Raw genomic sequence first — 18,180 nt, 5'->3', positions numbered from 1 at the left:
TCTTATGCTGTATGAAGACTCTGCTGCCAGGGTTTCCCAAGGGCATCCACCTAGCCCTTCCCCAGGGGTAGAAGAGATAGAATGCACTAACGCACAACCACTTCTGTTTCCTGATGATGAGGACATGGGAATACCACCTCAGCACGTCTCTGATGATGACGAAACACAGGTGCCAACTGCTGCGTCTTTCTACAGTGTGCAGACTGAACAGGAGGTCAGGGAGGAAGACTGGGTGGAAGACGATGCAGGGGACGATGAGGTCCTAGACCCCACATGGAATGAAGGTCGTGCCACTGACTTTCAGAATTCGGAGGAAGAGGCAGTGGTGAGATCGAGCCAACAGCGTAGCAAAAGACAAAGATGGAGCAGTGGGCAAAATCAGAGACTCCGCCTGCTACTGACCGCCGCCATCTGGGACCGAGCACCCCAAAGGCAGCTTCAAGGAGTTCCCTGGCATGGCACTTCTTTAAACAATGTGCTGACGACAAGACCCGAGTGGTTTGCACGCTGTGCCATCAGAGCCTGAAGCGAGGCATTAACGTTCTGAACCTTAGCACAACCTGCATGACCAGGCACCTGCATGCAAAGCATGAACTGCAGTGGAGTAAACACCTTAAAAACAAAGAAGTCACTCAGGCTCCCCCTGATACCTCTTCTGCTGCTGCCGCCTCGGCCTCTTCTGCTGCTGCCGCCACCTCGGCCTCTTCCTCCGCCTCTGGAGGAACGTTGGCACCTGCCGCCCAGCAAACATGGGTTGTACCACCAACACCACCACCTGCATCACCAAGCATCTCAACCATGTCACACGGCAGCGTTCAGCTCTCCATCTCACAAACATTTGAGAGAAAGCGTAAATTCCCACCTAGCCACCCTCGATCCCTGGCCCTGAATGCCAGCATTTCTAAACTACTGGCCTATGAAATGCTGTCATTTAGGCTGGTGGACACAGACAGCTTCAAACAGCTCATGTCGCTTGCTGTCCCACAGTATGTTGTTCCCAGCCGCCACTACTTCTCCAAGAGAGCCGTGCCTTCCCTGCACAACCAAGTGTCCGATAAAATCAAGTGTGCACTGCGCAACGCCATCTGTGGCAAGGTCCACCTAACCACAGATACGTGGACCAGTAAGCACGGCCAGGGACGCTATATCTCCCTAACTGCACACTGGGTAAATGTAGTGGCGGCTGGGCCCCAGGCGGAGAGCTGTTTGGCGCACGTCCTTCCGCCGCCAAGGATCGCAGGGCAACATTCTTTGCCTCCTGTCTCCTCCTCCTCCTACTCAGCTTCCTCCTCCTCTTCTTCCACCTGCTCATCCAGTCAGCCACACACCTTCACCACCAACTTCAGCACAGCACAGGGTAAACGTCAGCAGGCCGTTCTGAAACTCATATGTTTGGGGGACAGGCCCCACACCGCACAGGAGTTGTGGCGGGGTATAGAACAACAGACCGACGAGTGGTTGCTGCCGGTGAGCCTTAAGCCCGGCCTGGTGGTGTGCGATAATGGGCGAAATCTCGTTGCAGCTCGAGGACTAGCCGGTTTGACGCACATCCCTTGCCTGGCGCATGTGCTGAATTTGGTGGTGCATTAGTTCATTCGCAACTACCCCGACATGTCAGAGCTGCTGCATAAAGTGCGGGCCGTCTGTTCGCGCTTCCGGCATTCACACCCTGCTGCTGCACGCCTGTCTGCGCTACAGCGTAACTTCGGCCTTCCCGCTCACCGCCTCATATGCGATGTGCCCACCAGGTGGAACTCCACCTTGCACATGCTGGACAGACTGTGCGAGCAGCAGCAGGCCATAGTGGAGTTTCAGCTGCAGCACGCACGGGTCAGTCGCACTGCGGAACAGCACCACTTCACCACCAATGACTGGGCCTCCATGTGAGACCTGTGTGCCCTGTTGCGCTGTTTCGAGTACTCCACCAACATGGCCAGTGGCGATGACGCCGCTATCAGCGTTACAATACCACTTCTATGTCTCCTTGAGAAAACACTTAGGACGATGATGGAAGAGGAGGTGGCCCAGGAGGAAGAGGAGGAAGAGGGGTCATTTTTAGCACTTTCAGGCCAGTCTCTTCGAAGTGACTCAGAGGGAGGTTTTTTGCAACAGCAGAGGCCAGGTACAAATGTGGCCAGACAGGGCCCACTACTGGAGGATGAGGAGGACGAGGATGAGGAGGAGGTGGAGGAGGATGAGGATGAAGCATGTTCACAGCGGGGTGGCACCCAAAGCAGCTCGGGCCCATCACTGGTGTGTGGCTGGGGGGAAACACAGGACGATGACGATACGCCTCCCACAGAGGACAGCTTGTCCTTACCTCTGGGCAGCCTGGCAAACATGAGCGACTACATGCTGCAGTGCCTGCGCAACGACAGCAGAGTTGCCCACATTTTAACGTGTTCGGACTACTGGGTTGCCACCCTGCTGGATCCCCGGTACAAAGACAATGTGCCCACCTTACTTCCTACACTGGAGCGTGATAGGAAGATGCGCGAGTACAAGCGCACGTTGGTAGACGCGCTACTGAGAGCATTCCCAAATGTCACAGGGGAACCAGTGGAAGCCCAAGGCGAAGGCAGAGGAGGAGCAAGAGGTCGCCAACGCAGCTGTGTCACGGCCAGCTCCTCTGAGGGCAGGGTTAGCATGGCAGAGATGTGGAAAAGTTTTGTCACCACGCCACAGCTAACTGCACCACCACCTGATACGGAACGTGTTAGCAGGAGGCAACATTTCACTAACATGGTGGAACAGTACCTGTGCACACCCCTCCACGTACTGACTGATGGTTCGGCCCCATTCAACTTCTGGGTCTCCAAATTGTCCACGTGGCCAGAGCTAGCCTTTTATGCTTTGGAGGTGCTGGCCTGCCCGGCGGCCAGCGTTTTGTCTGAACGTGTTTTCAGCACAGCAGGGGACGTCATTACAGACAAACGCAGCCGCCTGTCTACAGCCAATGTGGACAAGCTGACGTTCATAAAAATGAACCAGGCATGGATCCCACAGGACCTGTCCATCCCTTGTGCAGATTAGACATTAACTACCTCCCCTTAACAATATATTATTGTACTCGAGGGCACTTCCTCATTCAATCCTATTTTTATTTTCATTTTACCATTATATTGCGGGGCAACCCAAAGTTGAATGAACCTCTCCTCTGTCTGGGTGCCGGGGCCTAAATGTGTGACAGTGGCCTGTTCCAGTGGTGGGTGACGTGAACCCTGATTCTCTGCTATGACATGATTACTGATTCTGTGCTGACATGAAGCCAGATTCTCTGTTACGCGAACTCTCTCCTCTGCCTGGGTGCCTGGGCCTAAATATGTGACAGTGGCCTGTTCCAGTGGTGGGTGACGTGAAGCCTGATTCTCTGCTATGACATGAAGACTGATTCTGTGCTGACATGAAGCCAGATTCTCTGTTACGGGACCTCTCTCCTCTGTCTGGGTGCCGGGGCCTAAATATGTGACAGTGGCCTGTTCCAGTGGTGGGTGACGTGAAGCCTGATTCTCTGCTATGAAATGAAGACTGATTCTGTGCTGACATGAAGCCAGATTCTCTGTTACGGGACCTCTCTCCTCTCTCTGGGTGCCGGGGCCTAAATATGTGACAGTGGCCTGTTCCAGTGGTGGGTGACGTGAAGCCTGATTCTCTGCTATGACATTAAGACTGATTCTCTGCTGACATGAAGCCAGATTCTCTGTTACGGGACCTCTCTCCTCTGTCTGGGTGCCGGGGCCTAAATATGTGACAGTGGCCTGTTCCAGTGGTGGGTGACGTGAAGCCTGATTCTCTGCTATGACATGAAGACTGATTCTCTGCTGACATGAAGCCTGAATCTCTGTTATGGGACCTCTCTCCTCTGCCTGGGTGCCTGGGCCTAAATATGTGAGAGTGGCCTGTTCCAGTGGTGGGTGACGTGAAACCTGATTCTCTGCTATGTTACCTCCCCTTAACAATATATTATTGTACTTTAGGGCACTTCCTCATTCAATCCTATTTTTATTTTCATTTTACCATTATATTGCGGGGCAACCCAAAGTTGAATGAACCTCTCCTCTGTCTGGGTGCCGGGGCCTAAATGTGTGACAGTGGCCTGTTCCAGTGGTGGGTGACGTGAAGCCTGATTCTCTGCAATGACATGAAGACTGATTCTGTGCTGACATGAAGCCAGATTCTCTGTTACGCGACCTCTCTCCACTGTCTGGGTGCCGGGGCCTAAATATGTGACAGTGGCCTGTTCCAGTGGTGGGTGACGTGAAGCCTGATTCTCTGCTATGACATGAAGACTGATTCTCTGCTGACATGAAGCCTGAATCTCTGTTACGGGACCACTCTCCTCTGCCTGGGTGCCTGGGCCTAAATATGTGACAGTGGCCTGTTCCAGTGGTGGGTGACGTGAAGCCTGATTCTCTGCTATGACATGAAGACTGATTCTCTGCTGACATGAAGCCTGAATCTCTGTTATGGGACCTCTCTCCTCTGCCTGGGTGCCTGGGCCTAAATATGTGACAGTGGCCTGTTCCAGTGGTGGGTGACGTGAAGCCTGATTCACTGCTATGACATGAAGACTGATTCTGTGCTGACATGAAGCCTGAATCTCTGTTATGGGACCTCTCTCCTCTGCCTGGGTGCCTGGGCCTAAATATGTGACAGTGGCCTGTTCCAGTGGTGGGTGACGTGAAGCCTGATTCTCTGCTATGACATGAAGACTGATTCTGTGCTGACATGAAGCCAGATTCTCTGTTACGGGACCTCTCTCCTCTGTCTGGGTGCCGGGGCCTAAATATGTGACAGTGGCTTGTTCCATTGGTGGGTGACGTGAAGCCTGATTCTCTGCTATGACATGAAGACTGATTCTCTGCTGACATGAAGCCTGAATCTCTGTTACGGGACCTCTCTCCTCTGCCTGGGTGCCTGGGCCTAAATATGTGACAGTGGCCTGTTCCAGTGGTGGGTGACGTGAAGCCTGATTCTCTGCTATGACATGAAGACTGATTCTCTGCTGACATGAAGCCTGAATCTCTGTTATGGGACCTCTCTCCTCTGCCTGGGTGCCTGGGCCTAAATATGTGACAGTGGCCTGTTCCAGTGGTGGGTGACGTGAAGCCTGATTCTCTGCTATGACATGAAGACTGATTCTCTGCTGACATGAAGCCTGAATTTCTGTTATGGGACCTCTCTCCTCTGCCTGGGTGCCTGGGCCTAAATATGTGACAGTGTCCTGTTCCAATGGTGGGTGACATGAAGCCTGATTCTCTGCTATGACATGAAGACTGATTCTGTGCTGACATGAAACCAGATTCTCTGTTACGGGACCTCTCTCCTCTGTCTGGGTGCAGGGGCCTAAATATGTGACAGTGGCCTGTTCCAGTGGTGGGTGACGTGAAGCCTGATTCTCTGCTATGACATGAAGACTGATTCTGTGCTGACATGAAGCCAGATTCTCTGTTATGGGACCTCTCTCCTCTGTCTGGGTGCCGGGGCCTAAATATGTGACAGTGGCCTGTTCCAGTGGTGGGTGACGTGAAGCCTGATTCTCTGCTATGACATGAAGACTGATTCTCTGCTGACATGAAGCCTGAATCTCTGTTATGGGACCTTTCTCCTCTGCCTGGGTGCCTGGGCCTAAATATGTGACAGTGGCCTGTTCCAGTGGTGGGTGACGTGAAGCCTGATTCTCTGCTATGACATGAAGACTGATTCTGTGCTGACATGAAGCCAGATTCTCTGTTACGGGACCTCTCTCCTCTGTCTGGGTGCCGGGGCCTAAATATGTGACAGTGGCCTGTTCCAGTGGTGGGTGACGTGAAGCCTGATTCTCTGCTATGACATGAAGACTGATTCTCTGCTGACATGAAGCCAGATTCTCTGTTACGGGACCTCTCTCCTCTGTCTGGGTGCCGGGGCCTAAATATGTGACAGTGGCCTGTTCCAGTGGTGGGTGACGTGAAGCCTGATTCTCTGCTATGACATGAAGACTGATTCTCTGCTGACATGAAGCCTGAATCTCTGTTACGGGACCTCTCTCCTCTGCCTGGGTGCCTGGGCCTAAATATGTGACAGTGGCCTGTTCCAGTGGTGGGTGACGTGAAGCCTGATTCTCTGCTATGACATGAAGACTGATTCTCTGCTGACATGAAGCCTGAATCTCTGTTATGGGACCTCTCTCCTCTGCCTGGGTGCCTGGGCCTAAATATGTGACAGTGGCCTGTTCCAGTGGTGGGTGACGTGAAGCCTGATTCTCTGCTATGACATGAAGACTGATTCTCTGCTGACATGAAGCCTGAATCTCTGTTATGGGACCTCTCTCCTCTGCCTGGGTGCCTGGGCCTAAATATGTGACAGTGGCCTGTTCCAGTGGTGGGTGACGTGAAGCCTGATTCTCTGCTATGACATGAAGACTGATTCTCTGCTGACATGAAACCTGAATCTCTGTTATGGGACCTCTCTCCTCTGCCTGGGTGCGTGGGCCTAAATATGTGACAGTGGCCTGTTCCAGTGGTGGGTGACGTGAAGCCTGATTCTCTGCTATGACATGAAGACTGATTCTCTGCTGACATGAAGCCTGAATCTCTGTTATGGGACCTCTCTCCTCTGCCTGGGTGCCTGGGCCTAAATATGTGACAGTGGCCTGTTCCAGTGGTGGGTGACGTGAAGCCTGATTCTCTGCTATTACATGAAGACTGATTCTCTGCTGACATGAAGCCTGAATTTTTGTTATGGGACCTCTCTCCTCTGCCTGGGTGCCTGGGCCTAAATATGTGACAGTGGCCTGTTCCAGTGGTGGGTGACGTGAAGCCTGATTCTCCGCTATGACATGAAGACTGATTCTCTGCTGACATGAAGCCTGAATCTCTGTTATGGGACCTCTCTCCTCTGCCTGGGTGCCTGGGCCTAAATATGTGACAGTGGCCTGTTCCAGTGGTGGGTGACGTGAAGCCTGATTCTCTGCTATGACATGAAGACTGATTCTCTGCTGACATGAAGCCAGATTCTCTGCTATGGCATGAAGAGACTGATTCTCTGCTGACATGAAGCCAGATTCTCTGCTATGGCATGAAGAGACTGATTCTCTGCTGACATGAAGCCAGATTCTCTGCTATGGCATGAAGATACTGATTCTCTGCTGACATGAAGCCAGATTTTTTGCTATGGCATGAAGAGACTGATTCTCTGCTGACATGAAGCCAGATTCTCTGCTATGGCATGAAGAGACTGATTCTCTGCATGACGTGAAGCCCGATTCTCTGCTATGGGACCTCTGTCCAATTGATATTGGTTAATTTTTTTTTTATTTTAATTCATTTCCCTATCCACATTTGTTTGCAAGGGATTTACCTACATGTTGCTGCCTTTTGCAGTCCTCTAGCTCTTTCCTGGGCTGTTTTACAGCCTTTTTAGTGCCGAAAAGTTTGGGTCCCTATTGACTTCAATGGGCTTTGGGTTCGGCCGAACTTCTCGAACCCGAACATCCAGGTGTTCGCTCAACTCTAATCAGAAGAACAAAAAGCTCCATGCAGATGCGAACTGAGCCTTAGAGCTTTAAAATCAGGGAAGGAGAAAGTTTTGTAGGCAGTAGAGATGTCTGAAGTGAAAACCAAAAGATATGCTCACACTTGTATAGCGTCTCTGTGACTATGTAATATAGAAGCGGGTAGTCATAAAGGGGAATCTGTATGCCTCTAAATCTGCTTAAAGGTATTTCGTGGAAGAAAAGAAGTCACAATCTGTTTCTCCTCTTGGGGTTTGGTGGAATTTCACACAATTTGGCCGATTTACTAATAGTTAAGAGACCAATAGCCAAGAGAAGTCAACACAAAGAGGGGAGCATCAAATTGCCCAATACCTTTATGGTTACTCAGAATGGAAATTGTCCATGGATTTATTGCATATCTCAAAGTACACTGTGCTACTGGTCTCCATGGCCCCTTTATCAAGTAAAAGAGGCTGGTACAATGTAAAAAATATAAGAAAAATAAAAAAAATCTAGTTCTGAAGCTGAATAAATAAAAGCAAACTGAAAAAAAAAAAACTCCTTTTCATGCTGTTCGTGGCATACTGGTAGTCTTTGCAACAATGTCCGTCTTACCACCTTATGTCACCATAAAACATCATTACACTTTCTCCTTTGTGTATGTTTCTCTGTGTTTTTCTCGTCCTCCCTCTGGAACATGTCAGGTGAGGGTTTCTGTGCAGTTGGCACTACCACAGAAAACTTTGCACAACAGAAGAATAAGCCTTGTTTTAACCACTTTTGTAGTGCAAAGTTTTCTATGTTTATCCTTTCCTTCAGTGTCAGGTCAGAGGGAATTTGTGTGTTGACGTCTGGTTGAATTCAGGGAATATAGCTCAGCATACAATGGTAGAGCTGGATTGTCGGAGATGTATTGGCCCTACCTACTCCCGCTAAGCACCACCAACTTTTCCAGAAACAGATTTTCTGAAACCCACAAAAGTGGCGTAAATTGCTTGATAAATTCCTTCTAGTGTGTCTGCTTGGATTAGTACACAAATACACCTACAAGCACTATGGGGATTACAACTACAAATGTTTTTTGAAAGACTTCAAACTAATTTCAGTCAAAGGCTGAACTATACAATACAGTAATATGCTGTATTATCAATCAACCTATGGTGTTATAAATGTTCCACTATATATTACATTATGTAATTCCTAAAATTCAGATAATTTTATTAGCATTTAGCAGCATCAAATAAATAGTGGTACAACAAGTGACAGATCACCAAGAAAATCGGAAAATAGGAGGATTGCAAAAAAGGCAATAGATTAAATATGTTTTTGAAAATAACATAATTCAAAGGGAATCTGTCACCATTTTTGATGCCCTAAGTTGAGAGTAGCATGAACTTATGACAGATCTTATGACAGATCCCTGGGTCACTTTCTTTAATGGACCCAGCCATTTTGCTAAAATCTTTTATTGAATAGCCACAGCACTGGAGGGTGCTCAATGCACAAGCTCAGGAGTCCTTATATTCATGAGGTTCTAGCTTGTCCCTCCCCCTGCAACTGACTGTAGTAGGAAAACAGCTGTGAAGGAGACGGGGAAAGCCAGGACCTCATGAATATCAGGACTCCTGAGCTAAGGCTACTTTCACACTCGCGTTTGGTGCGGATCCGTCATGGATCTGCACAAACGCATCCGTTCAGATAATACAACCACATGCATCCGTTCAGAAAGGATCCGTTTATAGAGGTGAAACTCGAAAAATTTGAATATTGTGCAAAAGTCCATTTATTTAAGTAATGCAAATGAAAAGGAATTGCATTAATGCAGCTTAAAATTAGAAGTTTGTGAAAAGGTTCAATATTCTAGGCTCAAAGTGTCACACTCTAGTCAGCTAATTAATCCCTATCCCCTGAGCAAAGGGGACCTGAGATTGTGACTTTGGGATTTCGTAAGCTATAAGCCATAATCATCCAAATTATAACAAATAAAGGCTTGAAATATCTCGCTTTGCATGTAATGAGTCTATCTCATATGTTAGTTTCACCTTTTTAGTTGCATTACTGAAATAAATGAACTTTGCACGATATTCACATTTTTCGAGTTTCACCTGTATTATCTTTAACATAGCCAAAACGGATCCGTCTTGAATACCATTGAAAGTCAATGGAGGACGGATTCGTTTTCTATTGTACCAGATTGTGTCATAGAAAACGGATCCATCCCTATTGACTTACATTGTGTGTCAGGACGGATCCGTTTGGCTCAGTTTCGTCAGACGGACACCAAAACACTGCAAGCAGCATTTTGGTGTCCGCCTCCAAAGCGGAATGGAGACGGAACGGAGGCAAACTGATGCATTCTGAGTGGATCCTTATCCATTCAGAATACATTAAGGGCAAAACTGATCCATTTTGGACCGCATGTGAGATCCCTTAACGGATCTCATAAACGGAAACCAAAAAGCCAGTGTGAAAGTTGGCTAAGGCTGTGTATTAAGCAAACTCCAGACTTGGGGCTGTTGAGTACAAGATTTTTGCAAAATTGATGGTTAAATCAAAGAATGTGAACAAACAATTTGCTAAGGGATCTAGTTGAAGGCCACATAAAATTGGTGACAAATTCCCTTTAAAAAGGGAACGATGGATTTATCGGTTTAAAGCATGGAATTCGCCTTTCACTGCACATCTCCTCGCTAAATGTAAAATAAATAACTGGAACCATGCCTAAAGATATGAAATGAACTAGAAGAATAATGATTCTGTCATCTATTGCTAAGGAATTAAATGGATTACCATTTACTGGTAATTAATGGGTTTAGGGGCACCATAAAAACAGTTTTATGTATTTATTGCATTGCAATTACACAGACGCACAGAAGAGGTTAATACTCAGTTGTATGAATGAGAGATGAGCATTACTGGTCTTTAACATGTCGTCTTGAATCTAGGTCACAACACATTGCATGTTAAAGGCTGAAAGAAAACGAACACAGAGCAAAATGAAGTGCTGTATAAAAATAGAAGGGTAAGTAACTTACCTTTGGCACAAAAACTAGACAGAGTGTGATGGTACTGCAGAATATGATGACTAAAGCCACAATACAGAACTGGACGTTGGGTTGGTCTTTGGTGAGAAAGGAGACTGCTGCTCCTATAATACACATAATGCCAACGTTGTACACACTCATTCCTATATACTTGCTGTCATTTAGTGCTGGAATGCTTACATTTCGAGTCTCCCAGGCCAAAAAACAACCAAACAACTAAGGGGAAAAGATAAATAAAAATATGTTTACTATTATTTGTTACTAATAGTTAATTAATCATTACACTAGTTTTTGTGTACGTATTTGTGTAATTACATTAATCATAATAGATATTTTATTGCTTTACTTTAGCTAATTTGAATGATTTATGGTTTGCTGGATTTATAACTTGAGAGTATGAGTAGCGTCAGTCACCAATAGTGGTATGATGCACCCCACAGCACAATATGGCCTATACAAACCCTGATTGTATGGCGACATTGGTCGGCCAACCCTACGAGGGGTAGATGGGAGCTGAGCTGCAGTCAGCCTGTATGGTCACTACACAGAAAATGGAGCTGTTCCGATCTCTGTCATAGTTGCAGCATCAGCAATGCTGATCAGCGTGAGTGCCGGATGTCATACCAATCTGATATTGATGATCTATCATCAATATTGGTAGCCAGAAAACCTATTTAAAGCATACCAACTTCCTAATACCTAATGGAGAGTCATGTGCCTATGTGTGGCCTACTAGTTCAGGATGACACATTTCTGCCCAAACTGCCGTACGATTTGTGTTTCAGAACTGAATATAATAGTATATTGATGTGTAAGTGTACAAGCCCACTGGAAAGTGATAAAAAGGACCATTTTTTAATAATGAAACTGTTGCATTGTGTACCAATGTAGATGGGAGATCACTGCTCTGTAAGCAATCCCACATAGCTACATGCTCAACTGGTGAGAGAACCGTGTTTTACTTTAAAATCAAACCCTTCGTGTGGAACAGTAAACTGTGAGAAGCAGCTAAAATTGGAACAGACAGATATCGGTATTACCATTATTATGTGCAGTGTGCAGGAAGGGGATGGCAGAACAGGAAGTCTAAGAGATGCAGCCTCAGCCAATAGCTGCAGGGCAGGGAGTCATTTTAGAAAACGAGGCATTGTTTTTTATTCTTCTGTACAGTAGCTCCCAGTAAAATGCAGCCATTGTGTTATTTTCTGTGGAACTACATCATAGTGTACAGACAACCTAGTAAACTTACATTTATTGGGGGAACACAGTGAAAGTATTATTAGCCTTGATATATTACACGACACAAGTAGGTCCATTTCTTGGAGTTTAGCTTTAAGAATACTAGGCAAAATAATATGACGTCTTTTATAAAAGCAATGAAGCATTATCATTATTAGCATAATGCATTCATTCTTAGTTAAAGGGAACCTGTCATAATCTTTATACTGACCATCACCGAGGGCAGCATAAAATAGTGACAGAAATGCTGATTTTAGCGGTGTGTCACTCATGAGCTAAAAGTAAGAGGTTGCCGAGAACCAGCATCATAATCATTGCAGCACAGGCCTTGAAAAGAGTCAAGTCTACCTGAGAAGAGTCATCATGGTTATTCATAATCTCATCTGCTGATGATTGGCAGTTCTCTCCTAGAGAGAAAGGGAGAAAACTAGGTAGAAGACTGTCAATCAGCAGGTGGGCAGGAGAGCAGGAATTCATGAATAACCATGACTCTTCTCAGGTGGCCGTGACTCTTTTCAAGGCCCAGTCTGTAATGATTGTGATGTTGGTTCCCGGCAACCACTTACTTGTAACTTATAAATGACAGACCGCTGAAATCATCTCACCTGTCTCTACTTTATACTGCCGTTAGTATGGGCAGCATAAAGTTGATGACAGGTTCCCTTTAAAGGGATTGTTCCACCATTAAATTATATTTTTATGTTATTCAGCATGAAAACTTAGTTACTTTCGTATTTTACTTCCTGTTATAAAAATGCTTCAGCTGTGAGATATTCTTTTTACTTCATTGTAATGGCACCCTCCTGGTGTTTAATCTGTAAATTAATCTGTATAGTAATGTGCATGTCCCCCTACTGAGCTGGTCGCACATGCTTACAATCCATCCAGACAGTGACAGGAGAAGAGCATCCCCTTGAGAGGTCAGCCTGAAGAGAATGTAGAACAGAAATTTCAGCAATGAATGGGGGGAGCTCTGAGATACAGGGCTGATTCTAGCTTTGTCAGAAAGAGATTGTTGTGTACTATATGATGTCCTATTTTCATATACAGTACAGACCAAAAGTTTGGACACACCTTCTCATTCAAAGAGTTTTCTTTATTTTCATGACTATGAAGGCATCAAAACTATGAATGAACACATGTGGAATTATATACATAACAAACAAGTGTGAAACAACAGAAAATATGTCATATTCTAGGTTCTTCAAAGTAGCCACCTTTTGCTTTGATTACTGCTTTGCACACTCTTGGCATTCTCTTGATGAGCTTCAAGAGGTAGTCCCCTGAAATGGTCTTCCAACAGTCTTGAAGGAGTTCCCAGAGATGCTTAGCACTTGTTGGCCCTTTTGCCTTCACTCTGCGGTCCAGCTCACCCCAAACCATCTCGATTGGGTTCAGGTCCGGTGAGTGTGGGGGCCAGGTCATCTGGCGAAGCACCCCATCACTCTCCTTAATGGTCAAATAGCCCTTACTTTCAAAGTTTTCCCAATTTTTCGGCTGACTGACTGACCTTCATTTCTTAAAGTAATGATGGCCACTTGTTTTTCTTTACTTAGTTGCTTTTTTCTTGCCATAATACAAATTCTAACAGTCTATTCAGTAGGACTATCAGCTGTGTATCCACCTGACTTCTCCTCAACGCAACTGATGGTCCCAACCCCATTTATAAGGCAAGAAATCCCACTTATTAAACCTGACAGGGCACACCTGTGAAGTGAAAACCATTTCAGGGGACTACCTCTTAAAGCTCATCAAAAGAATGCCAAGAGTGTGCAAAGCAGTAATCAAAGCAAAAGGTGGCTACTTTGAAGAACCTATAATATGACATATTTTCAGTTGTTTCACACTTGTTTGTTATGTATATAATTCCACATGTGTTAATTCATAGTTTTGATGCCTTCAGTATGAATCTACAATTTTCATAGTCATGAAAATAAAGAAAACTCTTTAAATGAGAAGGTGTGTCCAAACTTTTGGTCTGTACTGTATATATATATTTTTTGTATCAATCATGAAATAACCATTTAAATCTTACTTACCATAAGAAGCCCTTTATAGGCATAGACAATTCCAAGCCAAATGGTCATGTGAGTGTTCTCACAGTGCTCCAGAAATGGAAGAATGGCAATGTCTCTCCCTGCAGGATCCGGCTGAAAATAGACAAAATATATATATAAGTATGTGATTTATATATTCATATATTGCTGTCAATGAAAGTTGTACCTGCTTTTAAAGGGAATCTGTCAGAGGAAAGAAGGATTCTTTACGGTAAGAGCAGTGAGACTATGGAACTCTCTGCCTGAGGAGGTGGTGATGGTGAGTACAATAAAAGAGTTCAAGAGGGGCCTGGATGTATTTCTGGAGTGTAATAATATTACAGGCTATAGTTACCAGAGAGGGGTCGTTGATCCAGAGAGTTATTCTGATTGCCTGATTGGAATCGGGAAGGAATTTTTAACCCTAAAATGAGGAAAATTTGCTTCTACCTCATGGAGTTTTTTGCCTTCTTTTGGATCAACTTTGCAGGATAACAGGCCGAACTGGATGGACAGATGTCTTCTTTCAGCCTTATAAACTACCACATAGCTCACTATGAAACCGTTTTACATGCCAGATGCACGCTTGTCAATACATTCTAATGGTGTCAGTCATATCTCCATTGGTGGCCTCATTGTGGAGAGATTATGCTTTTTAATGTATGATAATTAGCCCCCAGATGCAAAGAGGGCAGTGGCATTGCACCTTGATGCACCAGAGGCTCTGCTTCTTTTCCTTCCTTGCTGCACCCCCACCACTTTAAAGGCTCATGCACATGATCGTATGTATTTTGCGGGCCCCAAAAATGGATCCGCCAAAAATACTGATGACATTCGTGCGCATTCTGCGGAACGGAACAGCTGGCCCTTAATAGAACAATACAATCCTTGTCCGTAGTGCGCACAATGATAGGACATGTTCTATTTTTTTTGCAGAACAGACATATGGAAACGGAATGCACATGGAGTAACTGCAGTTTTTTTTTTTGTGGACCCATTGAAATGAATGGTTCCACATACGGTCCGCAAAAAAACGGAACCGACACTGAAAGAAAATACATTTGTGTGCATGAGCCCTAAGGGACAGGGCCAGGCAGTGAAGATGTACTCCTTCCTGGCCCTAATGTTTCGAGATTGCTTGTTTGTTTCACTGTTCAGTGCATGCTCAGTGCAGTACAGGGGCTCGTTGGCCGATAGATTCTGTACTGCGCCTACCATGAACTGTGAAGCGAATGAGCAATCCCAAGACTTCGGGAGACTTTAGGTCCAGGTGTGGGTATGTCTTGACTGCCTGGTCCTGCCAGTTTAAGTGACAGGGGGGCAGCTGCAAAGGAAAAGGAAGGCAGCCTAGATGCACCCAGTGCCTAATTAGCATACAATACAAAGTCCAATTTCTCCACAATGGGCCACAGATGAAAATAGGACCAACACCATTAGAATGTATTGACAAGTGCACACCTGTCATGTAAAATGGTTACATAGCGAACTATGTGGTGACAGATTCCCTTTAATATACAGGATGATTCCGTCGCCTTACTGCCTAATATGTCCTTACAAGCACTGTACTCATTCTGTTACCTTCTTTCTATATTCTAGCCTTTTATATTAATCCTGCCACTTCTCTTTCAGTCACTTAACTCAGTGTGCGAATTTATCTATGATATGGCAGTCAAATAATACCCCACAAAAGTCATTGAAAAAAGGCATCTGCCAATATCCATTGAAAATTAAACACAAATGGTGCCAGGAAAATTTTATCATGTGACTTAGGCCTCATGCACACGACCGTTGTTGTTTTGCGGTCTGTTTTTCACGGATCCGTTGTTCCGTATCTGAGGGTTTTCTCTGATTTAAGTCGTCTTCCGTTCCGTTATTGCACACAACATATCCATATGGTTTCCGCATTTGATCCGTTTTTTGCGGATCGGTAACGGAAACAGTAACTTATTAATCAGCAAACACATGAGCAAATGGGCTGGGCAAAGCATTTCTACAGTATAGATCCGCAATATAGGGATGAAATACAGATGACATACGGATGTGTTCCCTGTGTGTTTCGTATTTCTTGCGGACCCACTGACTTGAATGGGGCCTCAGACCGTGATTTGCGGACAATAATAGAACATACACTACTTTTTTTGTGGAACGTAAATACGGAAACGGAATGCACACAGAGTACCTTCTGTTGTTTTTGCGGACCCATTGAAGTGAATGGTTCCACAAAAAAAACGGAACGGAAGCGGAAAGAAAATACATTCGTGTGCATGAGCCCTTACATGCATCATATGAGTAACAAGGCACATTATGGCTAGAGAAGTGGCCTCTAGAAGTCTCATCGTTCTTCGAGAAATGATGTCAATGGCAACTCAAACAGAGCATTTATCAAGCATCGTATGATTTGGTAATGCCATTATTATACCAGTTATAGGACCATCAGTGCAGACATTCTAATGGGGCTAGGGCACAGTAAGGATTACCCTAGAAAAGATATCCATTGTAGACACTTTCCGAGCAAACCTTCTCCTCCCCCATGACATTAATAAAAATAATGAATTATTCAGTGGAGAAAAAATAACTGTTTATTGCCAAAATAACTCTGATGCATCAAAACACGCAAATAGAAAATGTACAGTATGACAAATTAAAAGCCACAAGGCTCATACTTTGATAGCATTTCATTCACAACAAGTCATTCTACTTCCAATTCAGCTTTCTTCACCGTCAATTAATCAGCCTAGAGGAACTAGCAATGGATAGTTACGATTGCAACGCACCACTGGCTTTCTAAATGACTCAGTCTGTTGTTCTCTATTTTTTTTTTTATCCATTAGATTAAAATAGGTCACATGGTTCGAAATCTATGGATTGGCTATGTTGCAGTACAATAGCCTTCATTATGATGCTATTAATGACATCAATGAGCTGCAATCTACCACTACCTACAGTACACTGTAGATGCATATTTTTAGGTTAATAATCTGCTGCATTCGTCATCTTTATGGGCTGCTATAAATATTATTATATCATTTGTGGTGCACGTGCTCAGTACACCTGCAGGAAACGGATGCTGAATTAATTCTTAGGGAGGCTGTGGAGACTGATGAATTCACAAGGAGAGTTAATGAGCCCACTTGATATGAAGACTGTTCAGATGCACAGCATAAACACTCTGTGGGGGATAATAAAGACAACTGAGCCATATCCCTGGAGATATTGCGTTCACATAAAGATAGATAGTTTAAAAAATCAGGAAAAGCGGACTATCTTTTCTGAGCACTGGACTGGGAAAAGACAGTAGATAGTAACTAACCTTCATTCCAAAGATGAACGGAAGACTAGCTGCATTATATCATCGAATGTACTCAACAAAAGTATGGTAAGCAATGAAATTAATTTAAGAGTGGTTTCATGAAGACACAGTCTGATGAAGCAACCATGGTCCATAGGTTCAAATAGGGCCCATGGACCTCCCAGAGGGAAATCCACTAATCAGAACACTGTATATGGCCCAGAGCAGAGGGCATCTATAGACTACATCCATTTATCTGCATGGTTGCTGTATAACACTACTTTTTTTAGATATGTATGGCTGCCTCCTGCTTTCCCTGCCTTACAAACTCTCAATGTTTAGAAACATGAATGTCCGCGGTTGACTTTTCATCTACAGTGTCTTATTTGCTTACCATGAAGTAAGGCAATGACTAATTGCTATATTCCCCCTGAGTGATAAGCTTACAGATGTTCTCCAGTCTACAGATTTTGATGGCCTATCCTCCACATAGGTCATCAATATCAGATAGATTTGGGGCCAAAACCCGACATCCCTACTGTTCAATTGTTTTGGGTTGCTACAGAAGTGTATGCTTTACCATAGGTGTACTGACCATAGACCCTGCAGGTAAATTTTTCCCAGTGGGCTGATGCCCAGAGGGCTGCCCAAGTCCTCCTCTTGACCACCAGGAAGGTATATAAAGATCTGATGCTTTCAACATTAATTAATGTAGGAGCTTCGGGCACTTATGCTCCTGGCCAGCGGTCACAGGTGTCCTACTGAATTCTACTGTATTACCGTCCTCAGGCTGAAGATATAGTTTCATACTGTGGCATGGACGGCAGTATTTTGTGCTGCACTATGGTATTTGGTTCTGCTGGGGCAATATATTGTTCTGCACTTTGGTATTTGGTTCTGCTGGGGCAGTATATTGTTCTACACTTTGGTATCTGGTTCTGCTGGGGCTTTTTTCATGCTGCACTGTGGTATTTTGTCCTGCACTATGGTATTACTGGCCCCAGCTTCTGTCTATTTTGACCCCCCCACAACATGGGTCCACTTTCAGTTTTTCTTTTCCAGGGCCACTTTCAATTCCCAATCCGCCCCTGACTT

The 18,180-nt window shown here is 45.1% G+C and overlaps 1 protein-coding gene across 1 annotated transcript in view; it reads right to left on the bottom strand.

The window, feature by feature from the left end:
• GABBR2 (gamma-aminobutyric acid type B receptor subunit 2) overlaps positions 1-18,180 on the bottom strand; it is a 940,304-nt gene that overhangs the window by 98,668 nt on the left and 823,456 nt on the right. Inside the window, exons 14-15 of the mRNA XM_040433083.1 lie at positions 13,800-13,910; positions 10,513-10,737 (exon numbers count right to left, since the gene is read on the bottom strand). Of these exons, the coding sequence (XP_040289017.1) occupies positions 10,513-10,737; positions 13,800-13,910 (336 nt within the window). The remainder of the gene's footprint in view (positions 1-10,512; positions 10,738-13,799; positions 13,911-18,180) is intronic.

The sequence above is a fragment of the Bufo bufo genome, chromosome 5, assembly GCF_905171765.1.
Source record: "Bufo bufo chromosome 5, aBufBuf1.1, whole genome shotgun sequence".
Lineage (NCBI taxonomy): Eukaryota > Metazoa > Chordata > Amphibia > Anura > Bufonidae > Bufo > Bufo bufo.
This window is presented reverse-complemented; position numbering and strand designations above follow the sequence as displayed.